This window comes from Colobus angolensis, unplaced genomic scaffold, assembly GCF_000951035.1.
Source record: "Colobus angolensis palliatus isolate OR3802 unplaced genomic scaffold, Cang.pa_1.0 Scaffold176, whole genome shotgun sequence".
Classification (NCBI taxonomy): domain Eukaryota; kingdom Metazoa; phylum Chordata; class Mammalia; order Primates; family Cercopithecidae; genus Colobus; species Colobus angolensis.
The window spans coordinates 4318645-4338873 of NW_012114888.1; the positions used below are offsets into that span (position 1 = coordinate 4318645).

General features: G+C 48.2%; 1 protein-coding gene across 2 annotated transcripts in view; it reads right to left on the minus strand.

Annotated features, from left to right (window-relative positions):
• Positions 1-5184: 5184 nt before the first annotated feature.
• The window catches only part of ELK1 (ELK1, member of ETS oncogene family), a 15759-nt gene continuing 714 nt past the window's right edge, over positions 5185-20229 (minus strand). Inside the window, exons 2-6 of one of the 2 annotated variants that reach the window (XM_011938720.1) lie at positions 11288-11531; positions 8653-9096; positions 7417-7848; positions 6678-6779; positions 5185-6592 (exon numbers count right to left, since the gene is read on the minus strand). In XM_011938720.1, the coding sequence (XP_011794110.1) occupies positions 6494-6592; positions 6678-6779; positions 7417-7848; positions 8653-9096; positions 11288-11497 (1287 nt within the window). In that variant the 5' untranslated portion in view covers positions 11498-11531 and the 3' untranslated portion in view covers positions 5185-6493. Of the gene's footprint in view, positions 6593-6677; positions 6780-7416; positions 7849-8652; positions 9097-11287; positions 11532-20229 lie in introns of those variants that run through there. The other variant, XM_011938721.1, reaches the window with a different exon arrangement.

Here is a 20229-nt window from a genome sequence, read left to right on the forward strand (position 1 = left end):
AGTGTGTCCCTGCTCATGGGGGTGGAGGAGGCATCGAGGCAATTGCTCCATCTTCCACCCTGCCTTAACCTCCAGCCTTAACCTCAGCCCTCATTTCCTGAGAGGTTCCCTGTGGTCAGCTTGTGGTGGGGGTGGTCAGCACAAGGGAAGTGAGAAAGGGAAGTGGCAGGAGCCTGGGGAGGGATTCAGGAGGGAATAGGGGCTATCCATTGCCCCATGGGCCCAGCTGGGGACAACACCAGGGTCTGGGGTGATTAGGAGGGAACAAGCGGGGCCATGTTCCATCAGAGAACCCTCGGGCAGATAACACCCTCCTTCTGGAGCCTGTTTCCCCTCTGTAAAATGTGCTCACAGACAGCACCTACAACATAGGTAGGGTGTGTCGCAGAGATTGTGAGTTAAGCTTTTGTTTGTTTTTTCAACATGGAGTCTCACTCTGTCGCCCAGGCTGGTGTGCAGTGTCATGATCTCGGCTCACTGCAACCTCTGCCTCCCAATTTCAACCAATTCTCCTGCCTCAGCCTCCTAAGTAGCTGGGATTACAGGCGTGCACCACCATGTCCAGCTGATTTTTGTATTTTTAGTGGAGACAGGGTTTTACCATGTTGGCCAGGCTGGTCTCGAACTCCTGACCTCAGGTTATCCACCTGCCTCGGCCTCCCAAAGTGCTAGGATTACAGGCGTTGAGTCACAGTGCCCGGCCAGGAGTTAAGCTTTTGGAAAGTCCTTAGAACAGTGCCTGGCATATAGTAGGTGCTCTGTGTTTGATAAATTCATTCAACATTTATTGAGCACCTATTGGATGCCAGATGTGGTTCTCAGCATTAGAGCAGAGAACAGGACAAAAATCCTGGCCCTCGAGAAGATGGATAATAAATGTTCCCCCTCCTCACAGAGGCCTTCCCCATACCCTTGTCTGGCATCCCTGTCACTCTCTAGCCCAGTAGCTTTCAAACCTTTTTTTTTTTTTTTTTTTAAAGAGACAAGAGTCTTGCTGTCACCTGGGCTAGAGTACAGTGGTCTGATCATGGCTCACTGCAGCCTCAAACTCCTGGGCTCAAGTGATTTTCCTACCTTAGTGTCCCCAAGTAGCGGGGACTACAGGCACACACCACTACACAACTAATGTTTTTATTTTCTGTATAGATGGGATCTCGTTGTGTTGCCCAGGCTGGTCTCAAATGCCTGGCTTCAAGATTTTCTCCCAACCCTCAGCCTCCCAAAGTGCTGGGATTACAGGCATGAGCCATCACACCAGCCCTTCTTTTTTTCTTTTTTATAAACCCTAATGAAACTCCAGGGCCTGTTTTAAAATTTTATTTTGCTTTTAATTAACAAAAAGAAGCATAAGAAAGATAGGAAGGCAATGCCTAATTTCCTCTGCTCTCAGGGAGGCAGCAAATTCAAATGTAATAATTTGGTCAGCTGTTAAAACAGAAGTTCTTCAGGAACACTTGTTTTATGGGCAGTAAGGTATGTGTTAATATCTGTATCCATTACAGATGTACTCTGTTCTCTGATAACATAAGCCTATCCTTGAAAATGTGCTTTGAACAAAGGAGTCTTGTTAAGATTCTAAGACTTCAAGACAATCATTGCTGTGTTATCCTGTGAAAACAAACTCTCCAAGAAAGCTGAAATTGGCTGGGCGCAGTGGCTCATGCCTGTAATCCCAACATTTTGGGAGATCAAGGCAGGTGGATCACCTGGTGTCAGGAGTTCGAGACCAGCCTGACCAACATGGTAAAACCCCGTCTCTACTAAAAATACAAAAATTAGCCAGGCGTGGTGGTGTACGCCTGTAATCCCAGCTACTTGGGAGACTGAGGCAGGAGAATCACTTGAACTCGGGAGGCGGAGGCTGCAGCGAGCTGAGATTGTGCCACAGCACTCCAGCCTGGGCGACAGAGTGAGACTCTGTCTCAAAAAAAAAAAAAAAAAAAAAGAAAAGAAAAGAAAAGAAATCTGAAATTCTGGCTGGCTGCTTTATTTAACCACCTGTTGCCCTGGTAATAATATTATCAATATTTCCTTTGTTTTTAAACTGTATAAATACTCATAGGATTCCCTGTGGAAGAGGACTGTCAGCACTCTATCTTCTCCCACACATTTAGGCAATAAAATGACTGCAGATTTCTTAAACAAAGAGTGAGAGTCTTGTCTTATTTAATTATTACATCCCTACCTGCTACTATGTATTTGCCTGCTTCTTGTTATTCTCACTCCCTAAATATCAGTTCCACAAGGGCAGGGATTTTTGTCTGGCTTGTTAACTGCTGGGTCTGCAGGACATTAGATAGGCATCAGCAAACAGTAGATGCTCAATAAACATCTGCTAAATGAATCAATCAATGAAATAAACAAAACTTTAGAGATTCTGGTAAGTGCCAGAAGGACAGTCTGACTTGGAGGTAAAAATGTGGGCATTCCATGGAGGGTAAGTTGTATTTCAAGTGCGAAGACCAGGATAAGATGACCTAGAGGGGATATATGAGAAGAGAGAAAGGAGTCCCAGGGCTTTGCCCTGGGGAACCCCAGTATTTCAAGTTTTTGAGAAGTAGGAGAAGCCGGCCCAGGGGACTGAGCAGGAGGGGCCTATGGAGGAAGAGGAAAAACAGAAGAGGGTTTATCTCCAGGGCCTGGAACATTTGACCTGTGGCCTCTCACACAGTCTCATTTGGTCTGTTATTTTCTCTCTCTTTTTTTTAAACCTGTCTACACAGTTCTGTTTTTTCTTTTCTTTTCTTTGTGAGACAGGGTCTGGTTCTGCTACCCAGGCTGGAGTGCAGTGGCGTCATCGCAGACTGCAGCCTCAACCTCCTGGGCTCAAGCCATCCTCCCACCTCAGCCTCCCGAGTAGCTGGGACTACAGGCACACGCCACACCTGGCTAATTTTTAAAATTATTTGGAGAGACAGAGTTTTGCCACATTGTCCAGGCTGGTCTCGAACTCAAAGTCCTGGGCTCAAGTGATCCTCCCACCTCAGTATCCTCAGTAGCTGGGACTACAGGCGTGCACCACTATACCTGGGTAATTTTTGTTTTTCATTTTAGTAGCGGCAGGGTCCTGCTATGTTGCCCAGGTTGGTCTCAAACTCAAACTCCTAGCCTCAAGTGGTCCTCCTACGTCAGCCTCCCATGTAGCTGGGATTACAGGTGCACAATACTACGTTATGCTAATTTTTTAAGGTTTTAGTCTAGATGGGGTCTCACCATGTGGCCCAGGCTGGTCTCAAGCTCCTGGTCTCAAGTGATCCTCCCACCTCGGCCTCCCAAAGTGCTGGGATTACAAGCGTGAGCCACCACACCCAGCCTGGATTTACAACCTCTACTATATTCTCTTAATCACACAGCCTCTCAGACATTCTGTCACTCATACAGTCATTTTCTGTGTCATGGATTCCAGCCTTACTACAGTCTCCTACTAACAGTTTCACACACACAATCATGTTTAACAGCCTGTCTCATTCAGTCAATATTGCCAATATTTTCTCTCACCAGTCAGTTCCTTACATACGCATGCATAGTCACACAATCTCATGAAATGTTTAGCCACTCATTTGGCCTGTTACTTTCTCACATACACAAATAGTCACTGATTTATAGTCACCACTAACTAGTATCTCATGAAGTTTCCCACACATGCACAAAAATCACCACCTCTCCTACCCCTTTCTCACTCAAGCCACTTTTTCACACACCCACGATCCCCGATTACAGCCTCTCCCACGAAGACATTCACACGCATACACAATCACACAGCATCCTGACACCGTCGTCACCTAGTCTCACCTTTCTTCTCAGTCAGCTTCCAGCACCCTCAGTCCTTGATTTACAGCCTTTCATGAAGTCTCTTGCAAAGGGTTTTACCAATGGTATAATCAGTTTCTCAGCCACTGTCTGAGTCATCACTGTCCCTCAGTCAGCTTCTGATACACTCAGTCACTATTTCACAGTCACCACTAGGCCCTGGATAAGTCACCCACAGTCACCCATGCCCTGTCTCGGTCGTGCACACCGTCATGTTCTTCATATGGGAAGCTCAACATGGACACACGTGCACAGCTTTACAAGTTTCTCACACCGCCACGTGGTCACTCGCCGTGTCTCATTTGCTCAGCTCTTTTGCATGGCCCCGGATTTATGGTTGCTTATGAACTGTTTCACAAACCCTCTGACGCTCTGACATCACTCAGTTGTCAAGTTCCTCTCCCACAGTTGCTGACTCCCAGTTACCGCTACTGCAAGTCTCTCATCAACAGCCTTGCCCCTCTCCCTGGCATGCCAGTGACGCGGTCTCTCACACCATGTCAGTGGCTCCGTCCGGCTCACTGTCATTTTCTCTCCCACTTCCTCACAGTTCCTGAACCTGTGGGACAGAATGTGGCAGTAATGGTAAATCGATTTGCCACTAGTTTCAGGTGTACACACACACACACACGGCCTGTCACACTCTCCCAGTCACAGCCATTCATTTTGTTTCTCAGTCTTTCCTACAGTCTCTCACGCCTGCTTTCGTACACACAGTTGCACCTTCTTGTATCTTTGGTCTCAGTCGCTGCTTTGGTCTCATAGCCATTCTCTCTCGTACAATCAAGTTCACACTCTTACAGTCTTACGGCTTTAGCTGACACTACAGCCTCAAGTAGTTTTGTACACTGTCTATTTCTCAAACGTTGAGTCGCCTATAATGAGGTTTGTCACCTACACACTCTTTGCCACAATCCCTGACAACCTCTACTGTAGTTTCATGCCCACGTAGTCTCTCACATGTGGTTTTGGTCACTCAGTCTGCCTTGCTCACCATCAAATACTGATGGGGCTGCAGTCTCCACTCTCTTCTCATAGATATTATTTTGTGCATACCATCACAGGTTCTTGTACAGTACCTTGACTACTCGTCCAGGCTCAGTTATTTTCTGAAACACAGCCGCGATTTCCCACATAGACACACCATCAAAAGTCTGTGGTCACAACTTCTGTACTCTCTCACACACAATCACAGCTTTCCACATCTCTGACACACACATAGTTACCAATATGTAGTCCCTACTACTGTTTCTCACACACACCATCACAGCCTTTCTCTCACGATCAACCTCTGCCTCACACCCTCCACACAGTCATGCTTGTCACACTCAGCTAGTCCTTACATCAGAGAAAAAGTGCCAGCAGCCTCCAGCATCACTTTGAAAAATATATATTTACAGGAACAATTCCCCACTCTCTGGGACTCTTTAGAAAAAAAAAAGGTCCATTTTGGGGAAGTAAAATGAACAGTGGAGACGAGTGTAGCACCGTCCCCCAAATCACCAACCCCCAGGTCCCGAGGCCTGGGCTGGGCCAGCACTAACAGGTGAGCCCAGGAGTCTTTTGAACCCACTCTCTTTTGCCTAGGATAGAGACAGGACAGGCTTTATGTCCCCCATTCCTCCCTCCCAACTCCAGGGACATTGAAAGGGTCCTTTGTACCCGCCCGCAGGAAATTGGGGGGCTGGGAGGGAGGGAACTGAAAATACATGTTTGGTATCAAAAATAAACACTTGGAGGGGGGAGGCGGCAGGAAGATTCCCCCCCAAATCCCTTCCTTCCCACCCACCCCACCAAATATAGGAAGAGATGACTCCCTCTCCCCTATTGAAAAGCCCCATTTAAAAATAGATTATACTATCAAAATGGCAGCGGGGGAGAGACAGGGAGACCTGGAGAACTGGCTGGAGGGGCCCCCCAGACGGGGACCACCCCCCAAAAAAACCCTCCATTGGGAGGAAACAGGCAGGACCCCAGGGAGGTTGGCAGACAAAGGAATGGCTTTTCAGGGGGAAGAAGAACAAAAGGGACATTCCTCCCTGGCCAAAGTTGGTTGAAAAAGGATAAGCTGTCTGAGAGAAAGGCTGGGGAGGTGGAAATTTCTATTCCAAGGGTGTGATTCTTCCTTGGCCAAGACTCCCAACCCATTAAATGGTACAAATTCTTCCTGGACCCCTGAGTATGGCCAGGAATAATAAAACAAAACAAAGTAACTCTTCTACTCACATTTGAAAATGGAGACAGGGCTCCCTCATCTCCCCAAGGACAGGCTGAGAAATAAAGAAAGAAAGGTCGTTCTCAAGCCAGACCCCGATTGTCTTGTCTTGGGGAAAAAAGTGGGGAGGTGGGGGAGATGTCCTAACCACCCTAAAAGGTTAGGTCAGGTTCCTCCCAGTGGCCTTCAAAAAATAAATAAATAAACCGCCCCTACCATTGATGTAGGAGACGTGTAAGGGCGGCCACTGGGGGACTGACAGAAAAGAGAGACGTTGTGGAAGCTGTGTGTTTTCTGTGGAGGAGATAATGAGAATTACTCTTGGGAGTAATTCTTCCCAAGGATCCCCACCCCACCACAATCAGAGCATGAGTCTTTCAGTTGAACTATGTTTCTCCTTGAGATGGCTGGCTGGAGACAGCATGGATGGAGTGACCCCAGAAGGGGTGGTGGTGGTGGTGGTAGTAGTCATGGCTTCTGGGGCCCTGGGGAGAGCACCACGGGGGTCGAGAGGCCATCCACGCTGATGGAAGGGATGTGCACCTGGGCGCTGCCACTGGACGGAAACTGGGGGTGAAAAGAGGGAGAGGTCACAGATGGGGGCCATTCTTGGGTCTCTCACCCTGTCCAAAATGGGGAAAGAGGATCTTACCTGGAAGGAGAGCTTGGCCGGGCTACGGGGCGCAATGGGACTCAGGGTGCTCCAGAAGTGAATGCTGGGAGGCAGCGAGCTGGGTGTCAGCAGCACCGGGGTCTGTGGGGAGAGGGTGGTCGGAGCTTAAGTGAGTAGAGAATAGATGTGGGATGCTGGAAGGGACTTGGGCCTAGCCCCACCACAGATTTTCCACTCACACTCCTAAGGTCACTCCCCAAAGTGCACACACCTAGATGGTAACTATGGAGGCCACGCCTACAATCTCTCAAACTCCGTAGACACCCCCCACTCCCTATTCCCGAGAGCCCACCCTCAGTTACTGAGACCTCATTGGTCAAGACCACCCACAAGACCCTATCCAAATGCTGCTCTCAAACCTCTCAAGTCACCATCCCAGCAGCTCAGAGTCAACTTCTAAGTCATGTCCCATCCGTGAAATCCCATATGCAAATCCCAGACCAAAAAGCCCTGCTCAGGTTCCTTAAGCCACACCCCAACCCAGAAACAGTACCACAGAAAGCCCCTTGGCCCCACCCACAAAAGTCCCCAGTCCTGCCCTTCACTAATCAAACCCCATCCCTCCAGTCCAGCGTCAGCCCAGTCAATCACACTCTAAGGCTCCACCCTCTTCAGGGACAACCACATTCGCCCTCCTCTGATTCCTGTTAGTCACCCGCCACATGCCAGTCCCATTGGGGTTGGCATCCACCCATCCCACCCCTCCGCAGGCACTCACCAATGTATGCGTAGGAAGTAGGGACGGAGTTAGCGCCGGCCCAGGTGCCTGGAGGCCGGAGCCAGTTCCCGATCCTGGGGTCCGTTCGGGTCCTGGCCCACCTAGCAGGCTCGGGCTGAGTGGAAGCTCTAGGTCCCGGGGCTTCCGGCCCTTCTGCGGCTGGGAGATCTCAGGGCTGGAAGCCGCGTGGCCGCCTGCCTGCCCTGCGGTGTCCATAACAACCGCGGGCAGCCGGGCTGGCACGCCCTCCTGTGGAGGGACTTCTGGCTCGGCCTTGGTAGTTTCCGGCACAAACCCTCTCTCCCCGGCAACTTCCAGCTCTTCCTTGGGCCCTTCCACTTTCACTTCTGGGGGCAAAGCCCGGCCCAAACCTGGCTCCACATTCAGCTCTTCCGATTTCAGGTTTGGGGCCTCGGGCGGGGTCAGGATGACCTGGGAGAGGAGCAGGTACAAAGAGGGTAAGGATTGTTGGGGCCAAAGGATTCTCCTGTGGGTACCCCCAGTACCAAGTGATTTCCCCGAGCAGGTACAAAGAGGGTAAGGATTGTTGGGGCCAAAGGATTCTCCTGTGGGTACCCCCAGTACCAAGTGATTTCCCCGGGAAAGTGGCACTTGGTACTGGGGGCAAGACTACACATCAGAGCAGGTTCTCCAACAGGACACAGGACTTCATCAAGGAAGTAGGGCTTCCTCTGGGGCAAGTCCTCCTATGGGACAGGGGACTTGGGGTAAGACAACCTGAAGCAGGTAGGAATCTGAGGGATACCATCCTCATTCATTAAAACAGTAGTTCTCAAAAATTTACCTTCCTCTGAACCAGCAACATCTGCCTCATTTGGTAACAAGTTAAAAATACAAATTATTGGGCCCCTCCCCAGCCCCACATATTCAGAAACTCTGGGGTGTGCCCGGCAATCTGTGGTTTAACAAGCCCTACAGGTGATTCTGATGAGCGCTAGAGTGTGAGAACTAGTGCATTAAACAAATATATTTCAGGGACCTACATGTTCGGCAGCTACTAACTGTAGCACAGTATTCTCCCCTTTCTGTCTCAGGATTTGTGTAGCTCTCTGCCCCACCCCTCCTTCTAAGAGGATGTCTGTGTTCTTCCTTCCACCATTATCTCCTTTAACAGGAGCACTATGTCTCTTCTACCAGCCTCCCTCATCATCCGGGGATTACACATCCTCCTCTTTACTGCCTCCTCTTACTGAATTTCTATATTCCAGTCCTTACCTGCAGAGGCAAGCCGGCCTCCTCAGCCTCCAGGCAGGCCTCCAAGGGGCTTGGACTGGTGCTCCTGCTCCCCGAGGGGGGTGCTGCTGCTCCTGCAGGAGCTGCACTGGGGAGCACCACAGCAGGCCGAGGATGAGGGGGTGGCTGTGGCTGCAGAGACTGGATGGTGAAGGTGGAATAGAGGCCCGAGCGCATGTACTCGTTCCGGCTGCTGCGTGCCAAACCACCCGGGCCTGCCATTCCTGCACCCTTGGGTATGCCTGGCTTTCCAGAGGCAGTGTCCCCTGGGGTGGCATGTACAGCAGCAGGGGCCACATTTGGCATGGCGGAGGTAACAGACACCTCTGGTTGGGGTGGGCAGTCCTCAGTGGAGCACCCTGCGACCTCAGGATAGGACACAAACTTGTAGACGAACTTCTGGCCGCTCACCTTGCGGATGATGTTCTAGAAAGGAAGGAGATGAACAGAGGGCCTTAGAGGAAAGGGGCAGGCTGGAGGCAGGGTGTGTGTATGTGGGGGTGGAGTGGTGTTTCTCTTCTCCTAGTGGCTCTCTTCCCACTTGCTCCTCTCTGGCTTTCCTGTCCCTCCTCTGTAAGTTCCCCTCTCAGCCTATCAGCCCATTTCCTCTCCCCCTAGATTCCCCTTATCTATATCCCTCCCCAGTTCCTCCCCTTTCTCTCTTCTCTCCACAACAATTCTTTCTTTAAGCCCCTTCCCACCCACCCCTTTCCAAGCCTCCCTCTGTCACTCTCCAGGTCCATCTATCTGATTTTCCCACCCCCTCCACACTGTGGCTCCTCTTCACAATGGGGCCCGTGAAGGGAAGGTAGTAGGTGTGGGAGCAAGTCTTCTTGGCTCCAAGAACCAGGGGTTCACAGGGCCAGGCCTTGTGGGTGACTGTCAGGACACAGTTTTGGAGACTAGCAAATGCAGTAAGACAAGAAAATGAAGTAACTGGTATAAATGTTGGAAGAAAGTAAATTAATGTAGATGGATGAGGTGATGAATCATTAATACAGAGGATTATTTGAAGCTAATGACACAGAAGTGGAACAGGGCAAAGTCACTGCAGAGGAGAGGGTGAGGAGGCCTCATTATTAATACCACTGTGGAGGTTGAAGCTAAAGTGGTAAGAAAATGAAGTAACTAACAGCAATTAGACAAGAATATTAAAAATACTGGTATAAATATTGGGAGAGGGCCTATATCAAGGCTGGCTTGGGTGGGTCACAGAGCATGTTTGGGGTTTTTCAGGTCTGGTGGGTCTCAGAGATGACCTAGTGTTCCCAGAGGGCAGAGTGAGGGAGCCTCATTACTAATATTGCTCTGGAGGGTTGAGCTCAAGGAATAAAATATGAAAATGGAATAAATGCCATAAACTATGAAGGGTGTGCAGCATAGGTCCAGGGCTGTTCTGGGGGGCACGGGCAAGAGGAGTGTGGGAGCACTAGGGCATTCTGTGGAAGTCTTAGTGCTGGTCAGATATGTCACAGGGTGGGCCTGTGTTTCTCAAAAGAGGAACAAAAAGGGATATTCATGAATATTGTTTGGGAAGTTTCAGCAGAAGGAATAAGAAAATGAAATAACTTAGCCGGGTGCGGTGGCTCAAGCCTGTAATCCCAGCACTTTGGGAGGCCGAGACGGGCAGATCACAAGGTCAGGAGATCGACACCATCCTGGCGAACACGGTGAAACCCTGTCTCTACTAAAAAATACAAAAAACTAGCCGGGCGAGGTGGCGGGTGCCTGTAGTCTCAGCTACTCGGGAGGCTGAGGCGGGAGAATGGCGTAAACCTGGGAGGCGGAGCTTGCAGTGAGCTGAGATCCGGCCACTGCACTCCAGCCTGGGCGACAGAGCGAGACTCCGTCTCAAAAAAAAAAAAAGACAATGAAATAACTTGTATAAATATTGGGGGGAGGGGAAACCCAGCAGTGGCCTGGGGGTCTGAGAGGGCAGAATGGGGGAAATTTTAAATTTTAGCTGTAGGAATAAGATTATGAGAACAATTGATATAAATATTGGGGTAGACCAGTGCTGCTCTGGGAATTTAAGAAGATAGGGTGTGGAAGTTGGTACTAAACATGTAGTTGCAGAGGTTTTAGCTTAAGGAGTAAGAGAAGAAAATAACTGGTTAAAAATGTTGGGGTCCCAGAGGACAAAGTAAGCAAAAGTTGGTATAATACTGTCAGGGAGGTTTTGATTCTAGGAATATGAAATATTCTGGAATAAGAGAAGACTATGAAATAACTAGGGAAGCCCAGCACTGGTCTAGGGCTTCCAGAGGACAGAATGAGGACCAGCCATTATCAACCGTGTTTTCAAAATGTTGGCTATAGGAACATGACACAAAAATGAAATGTGCATGGCAGGGCAGAATCACTTCGGGGAATCTCAGAGTGGGAGTAGGAGTCAGTATCAATAATGCAATGATGGTTTTTGCCAAAGCAGTAAGACAAAAAAGTAGGTGAGATAGTGCTTAGGGGCCCAATACTGGCCCGACGGTACCAATGGATGGGTTAAAAACTGATAAATTTTAACATTGTTTTCAAAGTCATAGCTATGGCAATTAAAACAAAATAAAATCTCTGATATAAATGTTAGGGAGGGTCCCAGCCCTGGTCTGAGAGACTGCACCTTGTCATAGTAGTACCGCAAGGCCCGGCTGAGCTTGTCGTAATTCATGTTGGTCTTGTTCTTGCGTAGCCCCCACAGCCGGGCCACCTCCTCTGCATCCACCAGCTTGAATTCACCACCATCCCGTGAAGTCCAGGAGATGATGTGGCCATTGCCTTGCTCTCTCAGCAGCTGCAGCAGAAACTGCCACAGCGTCACAGATGGGTCCATCGCTGGGGGAGTGCTCACGCCATCCCAGGGGTACCTGGAGAGCAAACAGCTGAGTTGAGAGGTTGTGGACATAGGAGGGGCAGAGGTCAGCGGGAGGAGGATTCCTTTTTTTGTCATCTTTTCTCCATCTCTGTCCTCAAACCCTACCATCATTCCCTAAACATTCCCAGACTAACTTCTAGCTCCCCAGTCTAGCTTGGGATGCTCCCTGTGATGGGATACAACTCGTGGGTATCTTAGGATGGTGTGAATGTATTTTGCATGTGGGACAAATGTGAATCTGTGGCGATCAGAGGGCAGACTGTGGTAGGCCAAATGATGCCACCCCTGCTCCACATCCTAATCCGTGGAACCTGTATGTTATTTATACTACATAGCAGCAGAAAAGAACTTTGCAGATGAAATTAAGGTTACAAACCTTAAGACAGGGAGATTATTTCTGGATTATTTGATTAAATTCAATCTAATCATATGAGCTCTGAAAAGCAGATGATGAAGAAAGAAAGGTAGCTCAGAGACGTGATGACAGAAGAGGCAGGGGAGATTCAAAATGTGAGAGGGACTCAACCTGCCATTGTTGGCTTTGAAGATGGAGGAAGGGGGCTCAGAGCCAAGGACTGTGGGCAGCCTCTTAAAGTTGGGAATGGCCATCAGCTGACAGACACTAAAGAAACAGGGACTTCAGTCCTACGACCTCAAGGAATTGGATTCTGCCAACAACTTGAATGAGCAGGAAACGGATTTTCCCCTAGAGCCTCCAGAAGGAACACAACCCTGTCAATACCTTGATTTCAGCCCACTGAGACCAGTGTGGGACTTCTGACCTATAACAATTTTTTTTTTCTGTGGACTCTCAAAATTCTCCTCAGGTCAACAAGTATAACAGGTATAAATATAACTCATTATTTAAAAAAAAAAAATTTTTTTTTTTTGAGACAGTCTCGCTCTGTTGCCCAGGCTGGAGTGCAGTGGTGCCATTTCGGCTCACCGCAAGCTCCGCCTCCCAGGTTCACGCCATTCTCCTGCCTCAGCCTCCCGAGTAGCTGGGACTACAGGCGCCCGTCATCACGCCCAGCTAATTTTTTTTGTATTTTTAGTAGAGACGGGGGTTTCACCGTGTTACGCAGGATGGTCTCGAACTCCCGACCTTGTGATCCACCCGCCTTGGCCTCCCAAAGTGCTGGGATTACAGGCATGAGCCACTGCACCCAGCCACAAATATGTTGTTTTAAGCAGCTAAATTTGTGATAACTTATTACAGCAAGAATAGAAAATTAGTTCCATCCCCCTTATTTGAGCATTATCTGTATCTTCTACCATATAAATGTTAAGTTTTTCAGGTTTTTTTGCCAGAGCCTTGTAAAGGCTGCTCACTCCACGTGGGGCTTCCTTCTTCTGCCTAGCAGTCTTTCTCATCTTTCAAGTCCCACCTTGAAGGTCCTTTCCTTTATGAAGCCGTCCTAAAACTGAACGCCTAATCTCTCTGTCCTGTTACTATCCCTGAATGTTCTCTTGTTCTTTTTTTTTGAGATGGAGTCTCTCTCTGTCGCCCAGGCTGGAGTGCAGCGTAGTGGCACAATCTTGACTCACTGCAACCTCTGCCTCCCAGGTTCAAGTGATTCTCGTGCCTCAGCTTCCTGCATAGCTGGGATTACAGGTACCCACCACCACGCCCGGCTAATTATTGTATTTTTAGTAGAGACATGGTTTCACCATGTTGGCCAGGCTGGTCTTGAACTCCTGACCTCAAGTGATCCACCCACCTCCCACCTTGGCCTTCCAAAGTGCTGGGATTACAGGTGCGAGACACCACGTTCGGCCCTGAATGTTCTCTTTCTCGATGACAGCCATAATTAACATCTATTGAGAGCTTAATACACATCAGGCACTGCTCTAAGCAGAGGCAATATGACCTGCTGGACAACTGCCCAGGCACTAGGGCCAGACTGCCAGTGTTTGAATCCTGGTTCTGCCACTTATTAGCTGTGTGACCCTGTGCATATTATTTTTCTTTTTTTTTAGAAATGGGGTCTCACTACGTTGCCCAGGCTGCTCTTGAACTCCCAGGCTCAAGCAATCCTCTCTCCCTGGCCTCCTAAAGTGCTAGGATTATAGGCATGAGGCACCACGCTTGGCTGATATTCTTTAACCTCTTTGTACCTCAATTTTCTCATATGTAAAACAGGGATAATGATATGCCCATTGCTAAAATGGGGATAACAATACCTAGTTCATAGAGATATTGTATAGATTAAATATTATATGCCTGAGGTATATGATAAGCTCTAAATATTAGTTTCTGATTTGTTCATAGTCCCTTATCTGCTATTCCAAAATCCAAAATGCTCTAAAAGCAGAAAGCTTCTTATACTTCTTTTGGCAGCAAAACCTGATTTGAAATGAAACGAGGCCCTTTCTGGTCTTTATTGATTCTCACTTAGTGTGAGAGTGTTCATACATTTTGCTGCATAAATATGAACACAGCCGATTGCAGAGCTTACTAAGGGGTGTTATGTAACATCGTGTATGCATCATGTTACCTTTCTGAAATCTGAAGAAATCGAAATTCTGAAACGCCTCTGGCACCAGGGGTTTTGGGTAAGGGCATATACACCTGTACTGTTATATTTTTTTTATGGGCATTGACTCATTTATCCCTTATTACGCCTCTGAGAAGTAGGTAGTCTTACTGTCATTAATTTATAAATGAGGCAGCGGAGGCACAAATGTCTACGTACCTTCCACAGTCCACAAGTGGCAGAGCCAGCATTTGGAGCCAGGCAGTCAGGTTCCAGTTGGCTAAGCATTTCACCATTAGACTAAATGGCCCCTCACACCAACTGCTCCCTCTTAGCATGTCCCTCAAAGAACAGGATCCTCCCTGTCACCCTATTACTGCTTTCTTTCCTGAGAGCAAACTGGAAATAAACATGAGCTTCCTGTTCAATTATACAAGTCACAAAGCCATGAAGTGTCCGATTAGAGTCCTGTCACCAGAGACCTCACTGAATTTGTTTTGCAGGCAGGCTTGTTTCAAAAGCCCAAAGAGTTCAGAGTGACTCCTGGTGGCAAAGACAGGCAATTTTACCAGTTCCTCTTTCAGCTGCAACAGAACCTATCAGCTGAGTGAAAGGTCACGGTGGGCTTCCAGCTTCAATAGCACATACAGCTTTGTATTTTGTCATTTCTCCCACTTGACCCCTCCTAAGAGTTCTAGCAATCTGCCTTGCTTGGATATGTTTACTTCTTTCCATTTCCTTCACTTAGCAAGCTTTTGGTGAGTGGGCCAGGTGCTGCGGATACAGCCGAGAACAAAACAGACAACAATCCCTGCTCCAGAGGAGCTCACATCTTAGCAGGGAAGGCAGGTGAGAAACAAGGCAAACATGTGCAAGAGTGCGTTGAATGGTGGGAAGGGTTATAGGAAAAGAAATCAGGCAGGGGAGAGTTGTTACTTTCACATGGAGAGTCAGGGGAGAGTAGTCACCAAGGAGGGGACAACTGGGCAGAGACCTGAAGGAAGTGAAGGAACTGGGCTCGTGAGTATCTGAGAGCAGCGAGCCAGGTGGAAGCGGCAGCCAGTGTGAAGGGCCCAAGGCTAGAGACTGGTAGGTGACATGGGGAGAGGAGGCCGGCATGGGTTGGGGGGAGAGCAGGGAGGCAGTGGGAGAGGTGAACAGAGTGACGGGGGCCAGACTGAGCCAGGCTTTTTCGGGCGTTGTCAGGACGCTGAGTGAGACAGGAGCCACGAGAGGGTTGTGAACAGAGGGATGACAGGCTGTGACTGAGATTTTAACAGGATCCCCCTGGCGGTTGTGAGGAGAATAGACTATCGGGGCTGAAGAGGCCACTGCGGTAGACGATGGTGGTAGCAGTGGGGCTGGCGAGAAGTGGCTGGGTTCTGGAGAAAGCCTGAACACAGAATAGGACTTGCTGACAGATAGCATGTCTGGGGGAGGTGAGAGAAGGGTCCAGGGTGAGTCTAGGTTTGTGGCCTAATTACCCACAAGGACAGCATTGTGGTCAGCTGAGGTGGGAGCCTCGCAGGAGAGTAAGTTTTGAGGGGGCTCACGCCAGTTTTGGAGATGGTCAGTTTCAGAGGCCTGTCAGACACCTACGGGTATGCTATGAATACATTTTAATAATTTGAAAATGCAAGCCAGGCATACGATGCTTACTATGTGCTGCACACTCTTTGAATCATTTAACTCACTGAATCCTCAAACCACCATTAAAGGGTGGGGATTATCATTTCCTCCATTTTCCACATGAGGCAATGGAGGTACAGAGAAGTAACCTGCCCAAGTCACACAGCTGGAAGTCGGCAGAGCCGGAATTCAAAACATAAGTGGTATGGCTCTAGTGAGCAATCCTAGCCACCTTACACCACCAGTTCTCCATGAAGAGAAACAGAGAAGGGTAAGATCCTAGAGAGTAACAGGAATGCTGTTTTACACAGGGTGTGCAAGGAGTTCTTCCCCAAGGAAGTGACACCTGGCCTGAAGGAGGGGAGGTAGCAAGCCAGGCTGCCCTCTGTGGGGGAGGGCCTCCAGGCGGAGTGAACAGCGTGTACAAAGGCTCTGAGGTAGCCACCCTGAACTATCTACCGTTCCGAGACAGTTCCAACCTATGAGGGTAAGCACAGGCTGCTCTCCCCTCAGGGGAGCTCTTCCCTCACTTCATGGACTCAATTACACAATCATCGCGTTCCAGGAAGAATTCATTCTTCCTCTGCGTGATCAAAGGTGCCAAATAACCTGCCTGCTCTTGCAAATCTGTTCTTTCTGGGTCTTCAGCCTTATGTTCCTCTGCCCCTGTTCTGGCTATTCTGGCTCAAGGTTACCTTGGGCAAGTTACTCGGCCTCTCTGTGCCTGTTTCCTCATCTGTAAAATGGGGATATTTTACTCTCAAAGTCAAATATTCTCAAAAGTACACGTACCCTCCAAGGCTTCTGTGAGGATTAAATGTGTCAATTCTGTAAAATACTTCTGTAAAAGACTTAAGGAGGGATTGACTTTTTTTTTTTTTTTTTACAAGTACCATTGTTAGGAACTTCTTTTTTATACATGTGCCTTTGTATAGCATATTCCAAGCACCATAGTGTAACAATGAATCTTTACTGAAATAACACTACCCAGGTACAACAAAATCAAATCACTCTTAGAAACATCTTTTACGCCTGTGCCTTTAGGAGAGTGTATTACACACACCACAGTGGTTATTTTTATTTATTTTTTTCAGCGACAGGGATCTCACTATGTTGCCCAGGCTGGCCTGGAACTCCTGGGCTCAAGTAATCCTCCCACCTCAGCCTCTGTGCCCAGTTACACACCACAGTTTTGTGAACACATTCTTTCAATGCAACAATACAGTCCTTATTCACATATACAAGTAGCACTTTTAGAAACAGCTTTCATACCTGTGCCTTCACAGAGCATATTACATACCTTAGTTTTGTGAACACATCCTTTTGAAAAGGAGGAAAATCCTTATTCATATATAAACTGGCATTCTTAGAAACGTCTTTGATACATGTATCTTTTTGTACTGCATTCCAGGCACCACCGTGTGGTAAACATCCTTTGGCGGTTGGTATTTCAACAAAAAAGTGCCTCTGATGTGTGGTAGATACTCCACAGCTATTAGCTATTAGATAGTGTGTCATCTTTCTCCCCCTGCCCCTGCAATCCTATCTTATGTATCACCTCGACCTGCACTATCTGGCTCCAATCACCTGTGTGACCTCACCTTCTGCCCCTCCCCGCACTCTGCTCCAGCCACACTGGCCACCTTGATGTTCCTTGAACATGGCAGGCACCATCGCACCTCAGGGCCTTTGCACTGGCACTTCCTTCTGCCTGCTATGCTCTTCCCCTAGACATTAAGGCTCCCTCCCTCTTCACCGTGAGGCCCTAATTCAAGAGTCATCTTCCCTGTGCCTAAGATTTCAACCACTCCCCAATACTCGATTCCTACCTGCCCTATTTCATTATTTCTTCTCAGCATTTGTCTATTATGCTAATTTAACTTATTAATTTTGTTCACATAGTCTGTCTCCCCAACATGGTTTTTTTTTTTTTTTTTGAGACAGAGTCTCACTCTGTCACCCAGGCTGGAGTGCAGTGGTGCAATCTTGGCTCACTGCAACCTCCGCCTCCTGGGTTCAAGCAATTCTCCTGCCTCAGCCTCCCAAGTAACTGGGATAACAGGCATATGCCACCATGCCCAGCTAATTTTTTGTATTTTAGTAGAGACGGGGTTTCACCGTGACGCCCAGGCTGGTCTCGAACTCCTGAGCCCAGGCAATCCGCCCACCTCAGCCTCCCAAAGTGCTAGGATTACAGGCGTGAGCCACCGCACCCGGCCTCCCCAACTTTAATAAATGTCTGCTCCACAAGCACAGATATTTCGGCCTGTTTCATTCCTTGCCATATTCCAGCACCTAGAAGAGTGCCTGGTACTCACCAGGGGCTCAGTAAAGGTTGGTTGCATGAACAGTCCCAACTAACTAGCTCTCATATCCCTTCTTCTTCCCCATGTGACCCCTATGCTGGTGTCTGAAATTATCTTTTTCCCATTTATTCATGGGATAAATTCTTATTGAGCATCTGCTGTTTACCTGGTACATTTTCAGTTGCTGGAGACAGAGTAGTGAATGAGCAGACAAAAACTGAGTCCTCATGGGACTCACATTCTAATGTGGAGAGACAGACAACAAACAACCCACACAGTGTGTCAGACAGTGATAAAGGGCAACGAGACAAAGCAGGGACCTGGCTTGAGCCCTGCTGGGTGTGCAGCTTCAGATGGCCAGGGAGGGGTTGACTTTTTTTGTTTTTACAAGTAGCATTGTTAGGAACTTCTTCTTTATACATGTGCCTTCGTATAGTATATTCCAAGCACCATGGTGTGACAATCAATCTTTACTGAAATAACACTACCCAGGTATAACAAAATCAAATCACTCTTAGAAAAATCTTTTATGCCTGTGCCTTTAGAAGAGTGTATTACACACACCACAGTGGTTGTTTTTTGGTTTTTATTCAGAGACAGGGATCTCACTATGTTGCCCAGGCTGGCCTGGAACTCCTGGACTCAAGCGATCCTCCCACCTCGGCCTCCAGAGTAGTTGGGACTATAGGTGCACAACCGTGCCCAGCTACACACCACAGTTTTGTGAACACATTCTTTCAATGCAACAACACAGTCCTTATTCACATATACAACTAGCACTCTTAGAAACAGCTTTTATACTTGTAACTTTGCAGAGCATATTACATACCTCAGTCTTGTGAACACATCCTTTTGAAAAGGAGAAAAATCCTTACTCATATATAAACTGGCATTCTTAGAAACATCTTTGATACATGTATCTTTTTATACTGCATTCCACACACCACAGTGTGGTAAACATCCTTTGGGGGTTGGTATTTGAACAGAGTGCTGAAAGGAACCATGCAGAGATCCGGGGGTGGTGTTCAAGGCACAAAGAACAGCCAATGCAAAGGCCCTGAGGCTGGCCCATGCCTGCTATGTTTGAGGAGTTGTGTGGTGGAGCCAGTGTGGCTGGAGCACAGTAAGGGGGTGGGAAGGTATAGGCGGTAATGCTAGAAAGGTTACTTGTTTCACCTTTAATTCACAGGTAATATTTATTTACACTGGAGGGGATTCTAGTTCTGATCCCCCATTTCACAAATGAAGAAAAAGGCACAGAGAGGAAGTGGTTAAATCACACATCGAAGGTCACACAGCTGCTGGGATTGGGGGGTGGGTGGGTGCTGAGAGAAGGTGGGGAATGAAGACCACTCTGCAGGCAGAGGGAACAGCAAGAACAAAAGCTTGGAGGTGGGAACTGATTTGGTTTTTAAGGACTGAGGCCTCACGTGTGGTGGGATGGGGTCTAAGAGGGGAGCGTCAAAAATTATCCTGTGTCCTGAGTACTTCCTGGGCCACCTTTGAGTAAGGAATTTAACCTCCCTATGGCCCAGCTCGCTCACTACCTATCTCATGGGGTTGTGGTGAGGATTAAAGGAACTCATTCATATGAAACACTCTGCCTGATACACAGCAGGTGCTCAATAAACGCTAGCTCCTACTGGCATTACTATCATCACTGGTGCTAATGTATTCACTTATTGTAGTGAGGCAGAACGTCTTTGTGGTTACTAGTGTGATCAGGCTGACCCACTATTAAGAGGTGAGGGACAGGCAAGGCCATACACTGCTCCACAAGGAAAAGAGGATCAGCACGTTCTCTTCTGGGAAGGGGAAAAAAAAAAGAAGGAAATTGAAAGTACACGGCCGACCTTCCCCCAATTACAAAGCACTGGACTCACGGGAGGGTATGCCGGGGACTGTGCAAGCATACAGGGGTGTGGGGGAGGAAGGCCAATGAACAGATCCACTGCAAAGGGAGGGGTGATGAGGCTCATCGCCTGAGGGGAAGGGGAGCAGAAAATCTTACAGACTCCTGCACCACAGTAAAGGGAGAGAAAAGCCATCACACAGACTGATTCAAAGCAGAGAGGGAAAACGCTATGGACTGAGCTACTGAAAATAGGGAGATATAAAGCACTAAACTGACCCACTATTAAAAATAAGAGAGAACCCCAAGGGCTAGAGTGACAATCTACGAAAAAGAGAGGGCAGATGGGGCAATGGACTGATAGCTAAAGGGACGTGAATCCAAACATGAAGACTGATCCACTATAAAATGGTGGTGGTGGTGGGG